The following is a 23,317-nucleotide window of genomic DNA, read 5'->3' on the forward strand; positions in this document are numbered from 1 at the left end:
TTTTGTCTGTTTTTCCAGAACAATCAGAAACCAGATGACTTGCCAGAAGATTTTACTGAGTCACTGTGTCATTTGAGTCCATAACATCCAAAATGTTATTTGGAGTTGTCCCTCTGGATGACACTCAGGAGGATTTCATGTTCTGAGGCCATCAATCTGGGGACATGAGGTATGTCTTTATTTTCTACTGGGAGAGGGCAGAGCTTATAAAGAGGAGACGAGAAAGGAGACTCCATTACAGGCATGTACTCAGTCAGAACATTTTAGGAAAGAATGCGTGTGGAAACTGAGGAAGGAGAAGCAGAGTTGCTGAAACTCTCTGGTCTACCCCGGCCTTGCACAGTGTTTGTGAATCACCAGAAGCGCACAGAGACAAGCGTGAAGACCGTGCAGTGTCTGATGGTAAAGGTACGATCAGAGTATGACAGTATCACAGTATGACACGGCAGCCAGAGTTCTAAGGAAAGTATCTGTTCCAACTTCGAAACAGCTCCCAGAGTGAAAATGTCTTTTGCATTAGACTCTTTAGTTGACAAAATTACTTTTAAAGGTTTACCCTAGCACTTTGAATTGTACTGTTTGTGGTTTGACACCAACTTACCTCAATAAGGCTGCTAGATAATCATTTAAAAAAAAAAAAAACCAAACAAGGCACTATTCTAAGAGTTCACATCTGTAAAATAAAGATCTATGCTCCTGTAGAACTTAAATTCTAGTGGGGGAAAAAAGCATTAAAAATAAAAATAATATAAATTATATAGCAGGTCAGAGAATACTGAATGCTGTAGGAGGAAAAAAAAAAGGGTTCGAGGGATCCGGCGTGCAGGATCAGTGGTGCAGACTGCACTAGGCAGTCAGGGAAGGCCTCGCGGCACGAGGAAGACTTGAGGACTTGAAGGTTTGGGAGTCAACCAGTAGGTATGTGAGGAAAGTGTCTCCCAGAGGGCTAGTGAAAAGGCTTAAGAGAGCAGCCTGTTAGATAAGGATGAAGACCTGCAAGGTCAATACGGTTGGCATGGACTGAGCAAGGGGCAAGACTGCAGAAAACGAAGCCAGAGGAAAAACGGAGGTGTTGCCACTGTGGAGAACAGTATGGAGGTTTCCTAAAGAACCACAAACAGAATTACCATGTGATTCAGCAACCCCACTCCTGGGCATGTATCTTGAAAAGACAAAAACTCTATCTCAAAAAGACACTTACACCCCAATGTTCATCAATAGATGAATGGATAAATAAGATGTGGCATTGCCATTTGCAGCAAAATGATGGACCTAAAAGATTATCATACTAAGTGAAGTAAATCAGAGAAAGACAAACATGATATTGCTTATGTGAAATTTTAAAAAAAAGTACAAATGAACTTATTTACAGAACAGAAACAGATTCACAGATATAGAAAACAAATTTATGGTTACCAAAGAAGAAAGGGGATGCGGAATAAGTTAGGAGTTTGGGATTAGGCTTCTATGGTGGCTTAGATGGTAAAGTGTCTGTCTGCAATGCAGGAGACCCAGGTTCAATCCCTGAATTGGGAAGATCCCCTGGAGAAGGAAATGGCAGCCCACTCCAGTACTCTTGCCTGGAAAATCCTATGGACTGAGGAGCCTGGTAGGCTACTGTCCATTGGGTCGCAAAGAGTCAACACAACTGAGCGACTTCACTTTCACTTTCATTTTGGGGTTAGCAGATACACACTACTATATCTACAAAACAAATAAACAATAACAACCTACTGTATATAGCACAGGGAACTATACTCAATATCTTCTAGTAACCTATAATGGAAAAGAATCTAAAAAAAGAATACACGCACACATACACACACATATATATGGTATAACTGAATTATTTTGCTATACACCAGAACACTGAAAATCAACTATACTTCAATCAAAAAAAAAAAATAGGCCAGTTCAGCCAGGTCATATGGTGCCGTGGAAGCCACAGTGAGGAATTTGGATTTTTACACTAAGGGAAACATAAAGTTCTGAAAAGAACAGTGACATGGGTTGACCTAGTGTGCTGAATTATCCTGGCTCCTCTGTTGAAGATAACCTACAGGGCTACAAGGGTAGAAACTAATGACCTGTTAGAAGGTGAATGCAAGATTTCAGCAAGACCTTGTGATGGCTTCACCCAGGGTGGAGGCAATGAAGACAGTGACGAGCAGTCAGATGCTGGATGTATTTTGAAGGTATAGTGAACAAGATTTCCTGATGAAATAGACATGGGTAATGAGAGAAATCAAGGATGACTCCAGGTTTCTCACCTGAGAAAATGGAAGAACACAGATGTCATCAATTGAGATGGAGAAACCTTGGGGAAACAGATCAGAAGAAAAGTAGTTGAGGACTAGATGTATTGAGACATTCAAGTGAAGGTGTCAAAAAGGCAACTTTTATATAAACCAAGTTTACATGAGAGGTCTATGCTGGAGACATAAACTCAAATCTGTCAGCACACAGCAGCTATTCAAAGCCATGGGACTGGATGACATCATCACGAGGCTGGGGAGGAACGGAAGCGCCAACAAAGCAAGCAGAAAGGAATGAGAGGCAGGGAAGAGACCAAGTGCGGCATCCGTGAGCATAAACGACATTGCAGAGGAGTCTTAAAGCCCACGCTAGCACAAAGAAGACGAACTACACTGGTGACCGTGAGAGCACACCCTCAGTGGAGTGGTGGGGGTGACACCCTGACTGAGGTGAGTGTTAAGAGACTATGAAGAAAAGAACTAGAGATAAAAGTGGTGGCAACTCCGGAAGTTTTGCTGCAAAATGAAGCAAAAGCTAAGGTGGGAGGTGATGGGGAAAGAGGGGTAAAAAAACCAAGGTTTTCTTTGGTTGATTTTTTCCTTTTAAGGTGGGAGCAGTGTTTGTATGCTGATGAACTGTTCATTTGTTCTTGTGTGTCTGTATACTGGTGATGATAAAATGTGTATGAGAGAGACGGCACAACTCTTGGAACTTTAGCACCTAGAAGGATAGAGGGCACTATGTCTAGTACAGTAACAGGACTGGTTTGGGATAACTGACAGTTTTTTTTTGTTTGTTTGTTTTTAATGATTATAGGCCAGAAGACTAGATGAGATTCAAGTGGAGGTGTGAGTATGCAAGTGTATGAAATCTGTCTTCAAAATAAGCCATTCTATCATCTGCCACTACTATGTAAGGATGATAGAGACCTCCAGATGCAATTACAAGGTCGTCTTCCTTTTGCTAAGTGTACTATAAAATCTAATAAGTTTCTACATGCTGGTAAGACCCTGACAAACTCTGGTTATACACAGGCATTGTGTCTATAACTTGCCAGGTAGTTGGGTCTCTAAGGTAAGTTAGTTAAATGGACAAGGAAAGGGAAGACTCAAAGTGAGCAAGCCAAGAAAGCTTTTTCGGTGAGTGGCTGAGTTCCCTCACCAAGTACAGAGAAAAGGGGGACTCGTCAGGTAAATTTAAAACCTGTTTACTATTCTATTCTGGAAATTTCTAAATACATAAGAATCCCATAAACCATAAGAAATAAAGTAAATTATTACTAATAGTGATAGTAATAAAAAGCTTATGAGATGCAAGGGATAACTGTAGCAATGGATTTAAATATTAATACCGGGTTAAGAAGATCTCTTTCAGGACCAACATCTCTCTTTTTGTGCTCCTGGCATGTGGTTCATCCCTGCTCCCAATAATCAAAATTCCACTGTATCGTCATAACACTAGAGAGTTGTCCAATTAAAAACCAAATCAGTATTTCAGTATGTAAAAACCCAACAGCTCCACAGAGACCACAGAATTATCATCAGAATTATGAAAAAATAAACCAGCAGTTTCTATATCCTAAGAAGATGTTCTATTTACTCACTTTTAATCCTGCTGCATAGCCCACTGGTTGTGGGGCAATGTTGGACTGTCCGGCTTCCCCTATAACCACAGCTAGGCCGAAGACCTCCTGGAAGGCGTCTCGGACGGCAGCAACTTTTACTTCTTTATTCGAGGTCACTACAATATCCAGTTCACCTCCAGATTCTAAAAAGACCAGAAGAAAATTTCAAATTAATGAAATTCTCGTAATTACTACATGCCCTAACATTTTATGACATCATTAGTACCAACCTGGTAAAACGACACAGATACAGATTAACCTTTTTATTGGCTGAGGAAACTGAGGCCGACAAGGTCTTGCCCAAGGTAACACAGCTACTTAGCGATGATGTCAGGACTCAGCCCTAGGCCTGTCCATTTTGACTCTAGCGTGTGAGGTAAGCACACACACTTCACCCTGCCACCTAACATCTTGTTCTGAGACTTCTCAAGAAAGCTGTGAAACAATTTGCTCTCGAAACAACACTATGCTGTTCCTCAGTAATTGTCTTTCGGAGCAGCTGAAAGTATTTCCAAATATTTGAGCTTTTTATCATGGACTCTTTCCTGATTGAAATAACGTTCCACAGATCCCATCTTTATTGGAATTTCTTAAGTCATCAAAACCAAAAAGCAGTGGGTTACATAGGAAAGAAAAAGAATATGTCTTTTTTTCCCCTCCATGTGGGACATAGCTCTTGACCCAAGCAAAGTACTGTTCCATTAGGCTTCAGCTCAAAAACCTGTTCAGATTGTGATGACTCATGTCACTTTTAATGATTATAAAAACAGCCAATAAAAAAAAAGTAGAAATTTAAACTGTGTTAAAATTCACTTCTAATAGTTCCTGTGCTTTCCTGACACATTTGAAATTGTTATAGTGATTCCTAAAATATTTGTATAAAAATACGGTTAAGTTCCACTAGAAGTTTGTTAGATCCAAATGGTCTAGTTTTTGCTGCCTGTCAATAGCGTTTTTACACTCAAGTCTTACTGCTTTTTATCTGCTAATAGAAATTTCATTTTGTATCTCTCTTGTTTTTTTCCTTTTTCTAGAAGTCATGCAGAGTACTAGGCTGAGGAAAGTCTTGGGTTTGAGTCCCGATTACTAGCTCCGTTACCTTGGGGAAGTCACGGAGCTTGTTTCCTTATAGAAAAATTCCTGCCACCTCACAGAGCTTGCTCTAAGGATTAATAAGGTAAATGCTTCAAATAGGTAATGGGTCTAACACAATACCCATTAAAACAACAAGAGCTCCAAAGATACGAATTCTCTTCTTTTCCTCATTAAAAATAAGATCCTGTGAAAAGAATATATATACTACAAATTATATCAAACTTGATTACTATGAATGTATAAAATCAATATATATGGTAGGGTCCAATTGTGACAATTAGAAACACAGAGACCAATTCAGTTGAATTAATTCTTCGGTTCAATCTTCTACTTAAAGGGAAGCAAAGTGGCTGTTAGCTCCAGCAAGCTGTATGATGGAGAATAATAATAAATTTCTCTGAACACAAGTTCCTCATCTAAAACTTGGGGAAAATAACACCTAGCTTGCAGATCTCTTATGAGAATTAGTATCTGGCAGATCGAATATTTAATAAATGGTACTTACCATTAGTAGGTCTTGTCTTTTGACATTTACTAGATAGTCAATTATCAAGAGACTCAAGACTTGAGAAAGTTATTAACTTTTTATTGCTACTGAAAATCTCTGTTCAAGTACCTAGTACACAGCTTTGGCCACTAAATTATCTGCAATAGATTTACTAATAATTGGTCATAAATCCTGCTGAGTGATCATGTTATTTCACTTATTGAATATGTAGATTAACCATCTGGAGAATTCTTGATAATGAGGGTTCCAAGGTCGTTAAAATTAAAATAGTTTTCCTAGCAAACCTAGTAATGAGATATTATTAGTAAGCAGATTAACAGCCTCTAAAAATTTTATTCCTGAGTTACACATAACCACATTTACTTAAAATAGATAACTGGAGAAATGCCAAAAGCTATATATGAACAAAGCAACACTTCAAGTGTCAATAGTGATAGCAAAATTCATATAAAGCAACACTAATCATATTTATAAGTAAAATCAGCAAGTATACTAATAATTCAAATAATTTTTACTCCTGCAAGGTTCATGCTGTGAAGTTTTCAAAAATGTTAATGATGACTAAGAAAAACATGAATTAAAAGCACCAAGACTAAACCAACATAAGAACATAGGAGGATTGCCACTGAGTACAAGACCTGTAGGATCACACTCGGTGGCTGACATGAGCACATACTTCACATGGCAAATGCTCTAGTTTTACATACTGATATATGGAGCCATGCCAGGGTCCAGCGTTGTAATCATGCTTTCTACCGAATGTTTTGTTTTATCGAGCACGGATTTCACCATAGGGTTCCCAGCCACACCCTGCACAGAACAAATTCACAAGTAAATACTCATTCTAAGCAAAGATCACTGTGATTACTGGATGGTGAAAAAAAATTTAAGTTTTCAATGCACTGCAGACCTATACTTTTGTAAAGTGTAAGGAAAATAAGGCTATGGCAATGTCAAATTACTATGAAATTTCAAAATGCTTCCTCTCAACTTCTCTTCAACTCATTGTGGATTGACAGTAACCTACAGACCCTACTTCAAGCAACAATGACCTGTTTATTGTATATACGCATATGTGTATGCATATATGTTAATTTCATTTCTATGTATACATATATTTTTACTTATTATTTATTTAGTTATCTATATAAAAGACCAGGCAAAACTTGTCCATTAGGGTCTCAAATAAAGACTGTAATCAAATGTTTCTCCAAACACTCATATTTTGTTCCCTAATAGTAAAAACAATTTATCTTTACTTCCCAGAAAATTACTTATTACTTTAGTATTAATACTCTATATTCTATGAAAGTTTTCTTTTTTCCTACTCCCTATTTGTTTTGTTCCAAAGTCTCACTTTTAAAAAAGACCTATTCCTCTGAATTCTTAAAACCACACTATTAGATAGAACCAGATCTGAGGAGTTCCTTCCATCTATGCTTCTCCCACAGTGGAAGAGACTTAGAGGGAGCAATGCCTCCTGAGATGGCATCTGGCTGATAGGCCATGATTCCACCTGTCTCAACCTACCATTAAACTAAGGTGATTCAAAACAAAAAATGACTTCATAACATTGATATTTAAGACTGTCAACTCATCTTATGCTGAATATTAAAAGAGTTATTTACAAAATCTGTATAGCTGAACTATTACAACTAGTAATTGACATGCTAACATAGGCTCTTAACAAGGAAAAGAAGTGATAGTTCCTACATAAAGAAAACCTTTAAAAAGCACAAAGTAATAAAAGAAGCAAGCTTAGAAAAAATGCCATCTTTCTAATACATAAAGCTAAAATGCTGTAAATCAGTTTAACTCCCTAACAATTAAACAATATGTTTAACATATAATCAAATTACAACCAAACCCTCACAATATTGAAGGGAACTTGACAAAGTGACTTTGGAATCATTTAAGAAAGTGGTTAAGAAAAAATAAATGGAAAAGACCAGTAGAGAAAAATTTTGAAGAAAAAACAGAAAACTTATACAACCAAATGCTGATCTGTCTTTAAGAATGCAAAGACTGCGAACTTACCTTTCCATCTGATTCGACAGATATTCCGATCCCCACCACAGCACAGAGTAGGCTTTCAATAAGTATCAGTGTAACAAACAGTTACAATAATTAAAATAGTGTGGTACTGCTGTAAGGACAGGCAGAGCAGGGAATAAAATACACAGCCCACTAACTGACATTATCAGACACAATTTGGTAACTAAGATGAAGGTGACATATCAAATCACTGGGATATGATTTTAGAATACTTGATTAAGTGGCTGGAAAAAAAAGTAAGTTTGATTTCTACCTCCACAATATATTAAAGTATCAGCTATATCAAACGGTATGGTAAAAAATACTGCCATTAGAAAATTAAATCATAAAAAAACAATGATCACAATGTAGTAGGTAAAGGTCATTTTTATCATTTGAAAAAACTCATAGAAATGACTCCCGAAAACTTAGAAGATTTTGTGTCAATAAAGCATAATAAAGTTGAAATGTAAGATAAAAATGGAGAATATGGCAACATATGACAGCATAAAATAAAATATCTTAAGAGTTCTTATGACGTCACTAAAGAAGAAAGTAATCCCAATTCAAAACTGGGCAAAGCATATGAATACAGACTTCACAAAAAAAAAAAATACAAATGGTCAAAAATCACAGTTTAAAAAAAGCTCAAATTCAATAACAAAGTAATGTAAATTTAAACAAGGTATTATTTTCTTTGCCTATCAAATTAGAAAATAATAATCATTTCTGGCAAGTGAAAGATCTTACAACAGGGTGTTCTGGTATAATTTACCTGGAGAGCAATATATACCTGTAGTTTTTAAAATGTTCACACTGACATTAATTAGGAATTAACTCTGATAAAGCAGAAGTACACAAAGATTTTCATACAAGAGGTTCACCATAATTTTATTAATAAAAATTACAACCAGAAAACGCCAACAACAGGTTAGTGAAAAAAAACACGGGAAATAAATGCAATGAACGACATATTGAGCAAAGTAAACTGAATATTTTATGGCTGGAAAGTTGTTCATGATCACTAGGTAAAGCTAAACAAAACACACAAAATTGTGTCCACATGTCACTACTTCACTTTGCTTTTAATTAAAGAGATATATCTACCTAGATATGCACATCCAGAAGACTAAGAGGAACTAGAGAAAAAGTATAGTCAAAGTGAAAGGCGCTCAGTTGTGTTCAACTCTTTGCAACCCCATGGACTGTATAGTCCATGGAATTCTCCAGGCCAGAATACTGGAGTGGGTAGCCTTTCTCCAGGGGATCTTCCCAACCCAGGGATCGAACCCAGGTCTCCCGCGTGGCAGGTGGAATCTTTACTAGCTGAGCCACAAGGGAAGCCCAATACTGGAGTGGGTAGCCTATCCCTTCTCTAGTAGATCTTCCCGACCAAGGAATCAAACTGGGGTCTCCTGCATGGCAGGCGGATTCTTTACCAGCTGACCTATCAGGGAAGCCCAGAAAAAGTGTAATAAGACTAAGAAAATATTTTACAATGATTTTTCCTTATACTATTTTTTACTTTCAAAATTCTCTTAAGTTTTATAATTAAAAAATTACACACAGTTTTTAAAGTAAATACCCCTTACCTTAATAAAACCCCAGAGTCCACCAGCTGAAGCTTCATCCTGACCTCTACCAATTCTAGGGTCTTCCTGCTCCTCTGGGAAAGTGATGGCTGATGTGGTTCCAGTTCCCTGTGCCACAGATGTCAAACCAGCTTGCTGAGTAATAGGAGTTGGCAAAATACCTAGTTAATGGCAAAAATGTTAACATATGTAATTTATTCCATAAAATATCTCCTATAAAAAAGATGATACAACATAAGAAATGAGTAGTTCAAAACAGCTTTAATCATGTTACTATATACTCAGGCATTTCAACACTGAGATACGAATTCAAAGAATCACCTAAATAAATTATACAGACTCCAAAAAAGAAATTTCTTTCCCTCTTCTTAGGCTTACTACTAGTGCCCTGAAAATGGACAAAAAAATATACCCAAAAGTACTTCATGTTTGCCCAATGTAGTACATGGACGCAAACAGCTATAGCCTGATTCTCCTTAAACCATAAAAATAACTGTTATGAGCACTCAAGCTCATCATACAAAATTCATATAAAAATTAGTAAACATATCCATATATGATATTTTAACTCAAAAAAAATACACATATACATACACATGGGTGTCATACCTGCACTCTGCAAAAATTTTTGTTAAACTAGATAATCCAAACTGGATTAAAAAAAATCACAACAAAGTTGTTTCTTTTCCTAAAATTAGAGAAACAATAGGAAGAATATGACAGGATGAAGTTTTAATACTGATTTCCAATAACCATTCCAGGGAAGCCAAAAAAAGTAAGTGTTCTTGACCTAAAAAATAAAATAGTCCAATACCACCAACTTACGGTACATACACTTATTTGATTTTGAACTTTTACATGGCTAAATAAACTACTCCCTGGATCATTCGGTCCTGATAATTTTTAAGTAAAGCTAAACTCAGACTCCACCTTGGTGTTTCTCTATAACCACACAAAATGTTAGGACAAAATTTTGGAATTTTGTCCGACATTTCCCTTCCTTTGTGGCTCAGCTGGTTAAGAATCTGCCTGCAATACAGGAGACCTGGGTTGGATCCCTGCATTGGGAAGATTCTCCTGGAGAAGGGAAAGGCTACCCACTCCAGTATTCTGGCCTGGAGAATTTCATGGACTCTACAGTCCACAGGGTCACAAAGAGTCAGACACAACTGAGTGACTTTGGCTTTCACATACTAACCATGTTCTAAGTTTTATATCCTATAAAAATCATATATTAAGTAACATCAGTTTTAATACTTTAAATGAAAATAGGAAGCTCTGGAAATCAAGGAAAAGGGAATAAAATATTCATGCAGAGTAACAAGAACCCTCCTTAATGCTGCTAAGAAAGTAAAACGAATGGTGCAGCTGCTTTAGACAACAGTCTGATGGTTGCACTGAAGTCAGCAATTCTGACATGCACCCCAAGAGCAGCACTATTTACAAGAGCCAAGACATGGAAGCAACCTAAATGTCCATCAACAGATGAATCAACAGATGTGGTATATGTGTACACAATGGGGTATTACTCAGCCATAAAGAATGAAATGAGGCCATTTGCAGCAACATGGATGGACCTAGAAATTATCGTACTAAGTGAAGTAAATTAGACAAATATCACGTTACTATTTATATGTGGAATTTTAAAACATGATGCAAATGAACTTATTCACAACACAAACTCACAGACATACCAAAAAAAAAAAAAAAAGACAGTTATCAAAGGTGACGAGTGGGGATAAATTAGGAGTTTTGGATTAACAGAAAAACATTACTATATATATATATATAACAGATAAATAACAAGGACCTACTGTATAGCACAGGGAACTCTACTCAATATCTTGTAATAATCTATAATGGAAAAGAATCTGAAAAAGAATAGATATAGATATATGTGTAACTGAGTAACTATGCTATACACCTGAAACTAACACAATGTTATAAAGCAACTTTACTTCAATTTATTTTTTAAAAAAATGAAGCCCTTCAGGGGGGGAAAAAAAAACTCACCAAGTCTGAACCTAGGTACATACTCAAGAGAAATGAAAACATTTCTATATAAAACTTGCACACCAAGGTTCATAAAATCAGTACTCACCATAGCCAAAAAGTGGAAACAACCAACAGTTTATCAACTGATGAAATGAATAAACAAAACATGGGATAGCCATACAACAGAATATCGTTCAATCCTAAAAAGGAAGAACGCTCTGACACCTGTTACAACACGGATGAATCTTGAAAATATCACACTAAGTGAAAGTGGCCTGTCACAAAAGACTGCATACTAATACAAGTCCATTTATAGGAAATGTCCCAAACAAGCAAGTCTACAGAGACAGAAGGTACATTAGTGGTTCTGAGAACCATGAGGATTGGGAGAGGTATGGAGTGACTGCTAACCGGTATGCAGTTTCTTTGGGGGTGATTAAAAGGTTCTAAAGTCGACTGTGGTGATGGCTGCACAACTTGGTAAATATAGTAACAACTATTAAACTGTACACATGAAAGGGAATTGTATGGGAATTACACCTCGATAAAGCTCTAACAGAAAAAACATTCCCTATAGCCACCTGTTTCAAAGTGTCAATAAGAGAGTACCTGTCACCGGAGGTGCAGAAAACGACGGCATCAGGGGTGTCTGTGGAGCTCTTCCTGCATGTCCCCTCGTAATGTCGTACACTGAGCCGACAGAGAATCCCGAAGTGGGAGGACCCGACGGGGGTGCAGATAAGACAGCGTTTGGGGCAGAGGTGGAAGGCGGGAAGGGGGAGAGAGGAGGATTACTGAAGGCAGCAGCAGTCGGCGGAGAAGCAGGAGGCGGCAGAGAGGTGGCGAGTGGCGGGACAGAAGGAAGGGGTGCAGACGGCAGAAAGGGCAAGGGTGCCGCAGGCTGCACAGGAGGCGGGGGCGGCTGGGGCGTGGAGTACGCCTGAGGCGGCAGGGTCTGCACAGAGGGCCCGCTGGGAGAAGGGAAGGTGCTGGCTGCGGCTAGGAAAGAGGGGAGGGAAAACCACACTTCAGTGACATGCTTTTCATTTAGCCTTCAAAGTATCTCATTACCATCTTGGAAAATTTTTAAATTTAACAGACCCTATTCCCAAGAGTTACCTTTAAATACGTAATTTAAAATACATGAGTATGAGTGCAAATGATTTTCAATTCCCATCAGTAAAAGCAGCAGGTCTATAAAATTAAGTTATGGTATTGCAGATCTTTGCTGTTTCTGTTTGTTTTGCTGTGCTTTTAATAAAATAGACCTGCTTTTCATCTCCGCTAATACGAGCATAAAACCTCACAATTTAGGGCTGAAAAACTTTGGTCAGAAGGTTAATCTCCACAAAGTCACAGAACGTTAGACAAAGCTAACATGTGCTTTTTAGGATATTTCTGTCATAACAAAGATGATTTCTAGTTAATATGAAAACAAAAAATAAAAATGAAAGCAAAACAAAAATGTTTTCTGCCTTTGGGCTTAAATAAAAAAGGCTACTTACCTTCATCCTGGCAAAGATTACAAAAGTTTTAATATAGAGGCACACCTCAATTTATTTTGCTTCATTTTACAAACTGAAGGTTTGTGGCAACCCTTACGTCAAGCAAGTCTATCAGTGCCGTTTTACCCAGCAGCATTTGTTCTTCGTGCCTCTGTGTGACATTCTGGTACCTCTCAACATATTTCAAACTTTACATTATTATTATATTTGTTACGGTGATGTATGATCACTGACCTTTGGCACTGCAAAAAGATTACAACTCACTGAAGCCCAGATGACAGCCAGCATTTTAAAGCAAAGCTTTAGCAAAGTATTTAATTGAAGTAGGTACACTGTTTTCTTTTTTAGACACAGACATAATCTATTGCACATTTAAGAGACTACAGTATAGTGCAATCATAATTTCTATATGCACTAGGAAATAAAAAAATTCATGTGACTTGCTTTATTGCAGTGGTCTGAAACTGAACTCACAGCATCTCTGAGCTATGTCTCTCGGCTTTTGTTAAATGACTCTGAGAAAAGATGACAGTATCCTGACTCTACTCAAAACCCTGATGCTAGACAACTGCACGTACTTAAAGGAGCCGGGGCGGAAGACAGTGCAGCAGCAGCAGCAGCCAGGCCCCCAGAATTCGGTGGAGGGGTCCCAGGGGGTGTTGTCTCTATTCCACTCTCTTCCATCATTTTTCAATTTCAGTACAACTGTAAAAATATTAAAATGTAATAAAGATTACACAGTAATAAAAAGTATACTTTTAAACCTTGAATAGTTAGAAAATAAAGCATTTAGAGAAGAGCTAACACCTATCCTTCTCAAACTCTTCAAAAAAAATTGTTGAGGGAGGAACACTCCCAAACTCATTCAATGAGGCCACCATCACCGATACCAAAACCAAAGACATCACACAAAAAAAAGAAAATTATGGGCCAGCATCACTGATGAACACGGACACAAAAATCCTCAACAGAATACTAGCAAGCAGAATCCAACAACACATTAAAAGGATCACACACCATGATCAAATGGGGTTTATCCCAGGGATGGAAGAATTCTTCAATATATGCAAATCACTCAATGTGATACACAGTATTAACAAATGGAAGGGGTAAATCATAGGAAAATCGCAATAGATGCAGAAAAAGCTTCCAACAAATTTCAATACCCATTTATTACAAAAACGCTTCAGAAAACAGGCACAGAGCAAACCTACCTTAACCCAGTAAATGCCATATATGACAAATCCACAGCAAACATTATTCTCAATAGTGAAAAACTGAAAGCATTTCCTCTAGAATCAGGAACAAGACAAGAGTGCCCACTCTGGCCAATATTATTCAACATAGTTCTAGATGTCCTAGCCACAGAAATCAGAGAAGAAAAAGAAATAAAAGAAATACAAATTGGAAAAGAAGAAATAAAACTCACTGTGGATGACATGGTGGTATACATAGAAAATCTTAAAGATGCCATCAGGAAACTACTAGAGCGAACCAATGAACTTAGTAAAGCTGCAGGATACAAAATCAATACATGGAAATCTCCTGCATATCCATTCACTAACAATGGAAGATCAGAAAGAGAAATTAAGAAAACAATCCTATTTACCATTGTAACAAAAAGAATAAAATACCTAGGAATAAAACTACCTGAAGAGACAGAAGACCTGTATGCAGAAAACTATAAGACACCGATGAAAGAAATCAAAGACAACACAAATAGACAGAGCTATACTATGTTCTTCCTCTGAATAATCAATACTGTGAAAATGACTACATTATCCAGAGCAATCTACAGAGTCACTGCAACCCCTCTTAAATTACCAATGCCATTTTTCACAGAACTAGAACAAAACATTTTTACAATTTGTATGAAAACACAAAAGACCCCGAACAGCCAAAGCAATCTTGAGGAAGAAAGAGCTAGAGTAATCAGTCTCCCTGACTTCAGACTGTACTACAAAGCTGCACTCAATCAAGACAATACAGTACTGGCACAAAAACAGAAACACAGTTCAATGTTTAGAGATAACCTGAGGCACCAATGAGCACCTAATCTTTGACAAAGGAGGCAAGACGATACAATGGAGAAAAACAGCCTCTTCAACGAGAGGTGCTGGGAAAACTGGACAGCTACATGTAAAAGAATGAAATTAGAACATTTCCTAACACCATCACAAAAATAAAACATTAAAAAACTAAATGCAAGTCTAGACACTATAAAACTCTTAAGAGAAAAACATAAAACACTCTGACATAAAATGCAGCTAGATCCTTTCTGACCCACCTCCTAGAGTAACAAAAATAAAAACAAAAATAAACAAATGGGTCCTAATAAAACTTAAAAAGCTTTTACAAAGCAAAGCAAACCATAAACAAGATAAGAAGACATTCCTTAGAATGGGAGAAAATATTTGCAAATGAAACAACTGACAAGGGATTAATCTCCAAAATATACAAGCAACTCATGTAGATCAATATCAAAAAAATAAACAGCCCAATCAAAAAATGTATGGAAGACGTAAATAGTCACTTTTTCCAGGAAGACATATAAATGGCTAATAAAAACATGAAAAAGTGCTCAACATCATTTATTACTAGAGAAATGCAAATCAAAACTACAATGAGCTATTACCTCATACTGGTTAGAACGGCCATCATCAAAAAAATCTACAAACAATAAATGCTGGAGAGGGTGTGGAGAAAAGGGAACCTTCATACACTGTGAGACTATAAATTGATACAGCTACTATGGAGAACAGTATAGAGGTGCCTTAGAAAACTAAAAATAGAACTAACATATGATCCAGCAATCCCACCATTTGGGCACATACTCTGAGAACACCGTAATTCAAAATACACACGCACCCCAATGCTCACTGCAGCACCATTTACAACAGCCAGGACATGGAACCAACCCAGATGTCCATCAACAGATGAATGGATAAAGAAGATGTAGGGGTACATACACACAAAGGAATATTACTCAGTTATAAAAAGGAACAAAACTGGGTCAGGGACAGACCCAAGTCTGTCATACAGAGTAAAGTAAGTTAGAAAGAGAAAATATTATGTATTAACACACATGTATGAAATCTAGAAAGATGGTACAGACGAGTCTGTTTGCAGGGCAGGAACAGAGATGCAGACAGAGAGAACAGGCATGTGGACATGGTGGGGAGTGGGGAGAGGCAAGGGTGAGATAAACCGGGAGAGTAGGCCTGACATATACACACCACCATTATGTCGGGCAGATAGGAGTGGGAAGTTGTGTAACACTGTAACAGGGAGCTCAGCGCAGGGCTCCCTGAGGACCTGCAGGGGAGGGACTGGGGCTGGTGGGGTGGGAAGGCGGCTTAGGGGCGCGGTATGTGTCTTCATATAGCTGATCCACTTCGTTGTCCAGCAGAAACACACACAACACTGTAAAGCGACTATACGCCAATAAAACAAAATAAAAATTACATAGCTCAAATGTAAATACATAACCAACAGATAGATGTCTGTTTTTACTGTATACAATGCCACTTATCTCCAGGTGAAGAATTTGCCAAAATTTTAAGTAGTGAGACTATTTAATGTGCAAACAATCTGACATTTTCATACACCTACTTCATAATTGAGAAATAATTTTATGTTAGCTATGTAATTACCCAATATATTTCAAATAGTAAATTACTAATTTAATTTCTGGCACAGTAATGCATGTTAGATTTATATCTAGACTCCAGTCACTATTACTTCAAAAATAAATTATGTAAAGTATCTTTGAAACACTTCCTTCCTCCTCACTAAGCAGTGTTCATGGGCTACTCCTGTTAACAGGCTACTCCACTTCCCAGGTGGCTCAGAGAAAAGAATTTACGTGCCGAAGCAGAAGATGTGGGTTTGATCCCTGGGTTGGGAAGATCCCCTAGAGAAGGAAAAGGCAACCCACTCCAGTATTCTTCCCTATTCCCAGTTTTTCTTTGTTTACATTCTAAAAGGAACCCCCCATAATGGTTAACCCACCTGCCAAGGCAAGAGAAACGGGTTTGATCTCTGGGTCAGGAAGATCTCCTAGAGAAGGAAATGGCAACCCACTCCAATACTCTTGCCTACGAAATCCCATGGACAGGAGAGCCAGGCAGGCCAGTCCACAGGATTGCAAGAGTCAGATGTGACTTAGCAACTAAACAATAACATAATGGCTAAATGATTAGGTCTCAGCTTTTAGAAAAGTCAGTTTTTAGCAAAAGTGCCACGAGCATTTTTCGTAACAGACAAAAATGGATTACAAAAATGTTAGAAAATTTTCCTTAAAAATTATAAACTTTCAAGCCTGCTTCAAGGATAAAATGAGAACTTCTAAATACATCAAATACGTTTTTGAAGTTTTTACTCATTTCACAAATATTCAGGGAAGGTCAATCACTTGCCAAGCACTACACTGGTGCCTCTGGAAATAAGACTGTAAGCAAAAACAAACAGGATACTTACAGTACAGCCCAGGAGACAACCAATAACACCAACATACAGTGAACTGCAGCCTGAATGATGTGCTCTGAGGATAAGAACAATTCTGTTTGCTAGAAAATGATTTTGACTTGGGGTCAGAAAGGGATGATCAGGATTTAATTAGGAAAGGGAAAGAAGACAAGGAGGGCACATGCCAAAAAAACTGAATATACAGAAAGTCAGAAAGGGACAAAAAGGATTGGAGACCTGGATGGGAGCCCAGACTGTACTGAGATTTACAAGCCAAGTTAAAGAGTAGAATCTTCTAAGAACAGAAAGTCACCATGGGGGCATTCAAACTAGGGATAATGTTACTTGTCTTTTAAATTCTTTGAAGGAATTTTAGACTTACAAGAAGATGACAATACAGGGCAGAGTTCATCAGTACCCTAAAACCAGCTCCTTCCAATGACAGCATCCTACATAACTAGGGTTCAACCATAAAATCTAGGAAATTAACTGGCACAATATGAGTAACTTAAGTATAAACCTTCTTTGGATTTCACCTGTTTTTATTCACATGTGTGAGTCTGTATGCAGTTCTGTGACATTTCATCATAGGCACTGACTCTCGGAGCCGCCACCACAATCAGGACACAGAATTGTTCCATCTCCCCAAACTCCCACGTGCTGTTCCTTGGTACACCCTCTCATCTGCCATACACCCTGACAAACAACTGTTCTCTGTTTTCTCATTTCATGAATGTTACAAAAATAAAACCATACTGCATATAGCCTTCTGAAATTGGCTTTTTTCATGCAAAAGGGTGCTCTCAAGATCCATTCAAGCCGTTGGATGGATCGTTGGTTGGTTCTTTATCATTGCTGAATACTATCCCATTTTATAGATGTTTGATTATCCATTTATTCGCTGAAGGATATTTAGGCTGCTTTAGGCAATTCATATTTGTGTTTTGAAAACATTCCTCTGACCAAAGAATGCAGACTGTGCCATAGGGCATCTACATAGAACAGCAGGGAGACCCTTAAGAAGGATACAGAAGTATTTCAAATAACATTCTAGACTAGTGATTCTCAAACAGAGAGTGAAGAAGGGTGACCTGCCCCTCAGGGGTCATTTGGCAGTGTCTGAAGACATTTTTGTGGTCCAGTGGTTAAGAATTTGCCTTCCAGTGCAGGGGTCATGGGTTCAAACCCTGGCTGAAGAACTAAGATCCCCACATGCTGCAGGACAACTAAGCGTGCACGCTCCAACTGCTGAGCCCGCACGTGACAACGAGAGAAACCAGGCACTGAGAAGATCGATCTCGTGTGCCACAGCTAAGACCCAGGTAGCCAAAGAAATAAATATTAAAAAACCAACAACTACAAAGGATTAGGGGCATCTAGTAGGCAAAAGCTGGAGATACAGCTAAAAATTCTACAATGCACAGGACAGTCACAAGAATTATCTGGCCCCGAACACCAATTATGCCAAGGTTGAAAAACTTAGGTTTAGCCTAAAGTGATGACAGTGGAGATGGAGAAGAGTGGATAGACTCAGGAGATGTTTAAGTGGTAAAACCCAGCAATAGGCTGGATATGGGGTCCAGGAAGGGGAGAGGCGTGACCTGCACACCTGGACAGATGGTGGTGCCATTCAGTAAGATAAGGAACACTGGAGGAGGTCAAAGTGTGTGTCTGATGTTTTGGGAAAGAAGGGATTACACAGTATTTCATATTGGACATGCTAAGTGCAAACTCCTTGAAGCAACCAAGTACAGCTGACTTGGTTTGCAGCTCAGAAACCACATAAATGTGGGCTTCGTCAGTTCACTGATAGTCTCTGAAGTCATGTGCTGAAAAGAGATAATCTGAGAAGACTAAATGAAAAAAGAAGATGGCCCAACGAGGGGAAAAAAACACCTGCAGAGAAGAATGAGAGACCACAAAAACAGGGAAAAAAACAGCAGGCAGCGGTGTCCAAAAACCAGAGAAGAGTGTTTCAAGGCAATGGTATCAGATGCTGCAGCGAAGCCAAATAGGATGATATATGAAAAAGTCAATAGATTTGCCAAACTGGAGTTAAAACTTAGTGAGAGCTGTTTCCAAAAGGGAGTGAGGATAGAAGCCAGTTTCAACTGGACTGAGGTAGGAAGTAAAGCAATTATGTACAACACTTTTAAAAGTTTTACTATGAGTGTAGATGAAAGATCTATGGGCAGGAAGTAGAAAGCAGATATCCAGACAGGCAAAATCCTTTCATTCAACAACATCTACTTCTGCTTCATTGACTATGTTAAACCCTTTGACTGTGTGGATCACAATAAACTGTGGAAAATTCTTAAAGATATAGAAATACCAGATCACCTTACCTGCCTCCTTAAAAATCTGAATGTAGGTCAAGAAGCAACAGTTAGAAGAGGATATGGAACAATGGACTGGTTCAAAATTGGGAAAGGAGTACGTCAAGGCTGTATATTGTCACCCTGCTTATTAAACTTATAAGCAGAGTACGTAATGTGAAAGGCCAAGCTGGATGAAGCAGAATTTGGAACTGAGACTGCTGAGAGAAATATCAACAACCTCAGATGTATACATGAGACCACCCTAAAGGCAGAAAGTGGAAAGGAACTAAACAGACTCTTGATGAGGGTGAAAGAGGAGAGTGAAAACGCTGGCTTAAAACTCAACATTCAAAAAACTAACATCAAGGCAACTGGTCCCATCACTTCATGGCAAATAGATGGGGGAAAGGTGAAAACAGTGGCAAATTTTATTTTCTTCAACTCCAAAATCACTGTGGAATAGTTACTGCAGCCATGAAATTAAAAGACATTTGCCCCTTGGAAGAAAAGCTATGACAAACACAGACAGTGTATTAAAAAGCAGAGACATCACTTTGCCAACAAAAGTCTGATAGTCAAAGCTACAATTTTTCCAGTAGTCATGTACGAATGTGAGAGATGGACCATAAAGAAGGCTGAATGCCGAGGAATTGATGCTTTTGAATCATGGTACCAGAGAAGACTCTTCAGAGTCCCTTGGACAGCAAGGAGATCCAAACAGTCAATCCTAAAGGAAGTCAACCCTGAATATCCATTGGAAGGACTGATGCTGAAGCTAAGGTTACAATACTTTGGCCACCTGATGCAAACAGATGGCTCATTGGAAGAGACCCTGAGGTTGGGAAAGATTGAAGGCAGGAGGAGAAAGGGGTGAGCACAGAGGATGAGGTGGTTGGATGGCATTACTGATTCAATGGACATGAGTTTAAGCAAGCTCCAGGAGACAGTGAAGGACAGGGAAGCCTGGCACGCTGCAGTCCATGGGGTTGAAAAGAATTAGACAAGACTCAGTGACTAAACAACAGATCAAAGGTAGATAATATGGGACAGAACCACCTTCTGGGGACTTTATCACTCCCTGACAAAGTTCTCTCTTTTCATCTCATTTTTTCACTGGTTATTCATCTTCCTACTACAAATGCTACCAATCCTCAAAGTGATTAGTGGGAGTCAAATTTAAAGATAAACATAACTGAATGAAGTGCAATGTTTACACTTGCAAAAGACTTTGTACAATGAATACAAGCCATAAAATGGAATACTGGTCAATTTCTTTCTGTCTTTAAAAGCTAGACTGTTTGAGAACTAGCTTAACGACAGTATTGGGTAAATCTTGGATTCATAAACAATGTGCTCAATCATGTCTGACTCTTTGTGACCCTTGGACTGTAGCCTACCAGGCTCCTCTGTCCATGGAATTCTGCAGGCCAGAATACTGGAGGGGGTAGCCATTTCCTCCCCTGGAGGAATTGCCCACCCAGGGATTGAACCCAAGTCTTCTGCACTGTATGAGGATTCTTAACCGCTGAGCCACCAGGGAATATAATACCATCTACTAAAAAAAAGTTTGTGATAAAAGTAACAGGGAAATGTCAGAGTTGTAGAGGTTCTAAAGCTTAGTCTCAACACAAAAATTATATTAATGTATCAGCATTAAAGAAAAAGTGATGGAAATGGGTTGGAAAACTGGGTCCGTTTCCGGATGCACTCTGCTCTTCCAATTTGCTCGTGACTTGGATTTTCTCTTAAAAGTAGGTGGAAAAAAAAAAAAAATAAAAAAAAAAAAAAAAAAAAAAAAAAAAAAGTAGGTGGCTACTTATAAAGATGTAAGAGGTGGAATAATGAACCTCTGATAAACATAAAATCTTATTAAAAACCATTACTACTGCTAATGCACTACCAGTTCAAAAGATGCTCTCTACTACCCTTTAGCGAGCACTGCTGCAGGAAGGTCTGAGTTTTGTCTCTGCATTCCCAGTTCTGATCCCAAAAATAACTTCTATAAATGTTCATTGACCAAATAGCAGCTGTAAAGGAAAAAGACTGGAATGTCAAAATGTGTCATGTTCGCGGAAACATACATGCTGTCTCTCAAGAACTACTTCCAACGACACTCTTAAACTGGACAAATTCTGCCAATCTAGGACACAGGCTATCCCGCAAATTTGCTCGAAGCAGGTCCTAAAAATGAACAAAGAGACAGCAGAGTGCAAAAGCCCTCCAGAGCGGCGCCAGGCATCTAAGGGGGAACCCACTGTTAAAGAAGCTCCTTCTTAAGTGCCCATCCCCATTTGTTGACCCGGGAGTCTCCTAGGCGGGAGCAGCCTCCCCCCGGCTCTGCCACGTCTCCAGGCGGGCTGGGCCGGGCCAAGGTCGCCTGCCTCCGGTCTCTCCCCTCTGGCCAGCGCGGTGGAAGGTGGAGCCAAACAGCCCGGGGGGCCGGTGTGGGTCCGAGGACTGGACCCTAGAACCGGCCAAGACCCCCGGGCCGCACTCTCCGCAAAATCCACAGCAGGAATGCTTGCCTCATGAAGCCTACCGGTGCCTGGGCTGAACCCTGGACGCTCCAACAGCAGGAGCCCGGACTGCACCACTAAGGAGCTCTCGAGCGACCCTCGCCTCCGGGCCCGGCCGGCCCGCCCCCCTCGCAGCCAAGGCGCCCCTGGGTGCTGGTTTGGGCGCCTGAGCCCCATCCCGCCGCCCACATGCACCCGCATTGCTGCCGGACTAACGCTTACCTGCAGGCTCGAGATAGTGTCTGCGTGGCAGTGAAAAGTGGAGGTTAGACAGGCTAGGTGTAAGACTACGGCTGCGAGAACACGAGCAACACGCAGGTAAGACCCTGCAGCGCGCACGCCCGCCTCCAAGATGGCCACCGGAGGCGCCGGTTCCTGAGGCTGCCACGTCCCCGGCGCGCCGCCCCGCCCCGCGCTGAGTCCCGCCCCACGCCCCGCCCCACTCCCCCAGAGCCCCGCCCCGCTCCCCCAGAGCCCCGCCCAGAGGCCGCAAGCTAAACCTGCTGGAGCACCTGGGTCCAAAGATCTTCGTGCCACCAGGCCGGGCGCTGCCCGCTCCAGAAACACGACTGCCGTCCTTTCCACTACGCAACCTCAGCATGCGAGAATGGAACCCTTGTTATTGGGTGTAGCTCACTTACTCTGCGCCATGGCCGCCCCCAGGGAAGGCGATTACCTCCCCTCAACCCAAGGGCATGCCTCCTCCAGGCGTGACTTCGCTCCCAAAACAGACTTATCCTGTGTATTTTCAAAGATTTCCAGATAAGAACGGTTGCCTCAGGAAAGAGAGAGCAGAGTGGCAGATACTATACTGATTTTCCCCAAGTTCATGTATTACACATATTTTTAATGGAAAACCGAAAATTACCCACTTTCTTAACCTTATGTGCTGCGCTTAAAACAGGTCCTGAAAGTCGGTGCTCAATAATGTACCCTAAATAAATCAATCAATACAGTACAATGGAGGAATATAAAGAATTTGCGATCAGAAGCCCTGGTTTGAGTCCTGACTGCCCTAGTGTTGCTTTTGCAGTCATGTTACCTTATACAGATCGCTTATTCTCCTTGAGTCTCCATGTTTCTATCTGTAAGATAAGAATACTTGCCATCTCTAATCAAGCAGGTAAGAGAATCAAAATAAGACACACAAAAGCTCTTTTTAAAGTGCTGAGTGTTAAATACACGAATAACTGTTGTTTACCTTATTTTCCAATTCTTTCAGGAACTCATCTGTAGAATTAGCATTAATATATTTCTCAGACTTGACAGCTAAAAGCATTTTAAAATACCTCACTAAAGAGTTAATACTGTTTAACCGTGCCCTAACTTCAGACAAAATGATTTGCACCTTCAATGGATTGGTCCCTGAGGTGGTGACTCTTATCATGTCCCCTGAGATGTGTGTAG

The 23,317-nt window shown here is 39.5% G+C and overlaps 1 protein-coding gene across 1 annotated transcript in view; it reads right to left on the minus strand.

The window, feature by feature from the left end:
- Positions 1-22,265, minus strand: part of PRRC1 (proline rich coiled-coil 1) — a 37,538-nt gene extending 15,273 nt beyond the window's left edge. The window contains exons 1-6 of the mRNA XM_065918179.1: positions 22,133-22,265; positions 13,188-13,314; positions 11,714-12,103; positions 9,110-9,270; positions 6,191-6,293; positions 3,860-4,023 (exon numbers count right to left, since the gene is read on the minus strand). Of these exons, the coding sequence (XP_065774251.1) occupies positions 3,860-4,023; positions 6,191-6,293; positions 9,110-9,270; positions 11,714-12,103; positions 13,188-13,296 (927 nt within the window). The 5' untranslated portion in view covers positions 13,297-13,314; positions 22,133-22,265. The remainder of the gene's footprint in view (positions 1-3,859; positions 4,024-6,190; positions 6,294-9,109; positions 9,271-11,713; positions 12,104-13,187; positions 13,315-22,132) is intronic.
- Between the last annotated feature and the right edge of the window lie 1,052 nt (positions 22,266-23,317).

Source organism: Muntiacus reevesi, chromosome 1, assembly GCF_963930625.1.
Source record: "Muntiacus reevesi chromosome 1, mMunRee1.1, whole genome shotgun sequence".
Taxonomy (NCBI): Eukaryota; Metazoa; Chordata; class Mammalia; order Artiodactyla; family Cervidae; genus Muntiacus; species Muntiacus reevesi.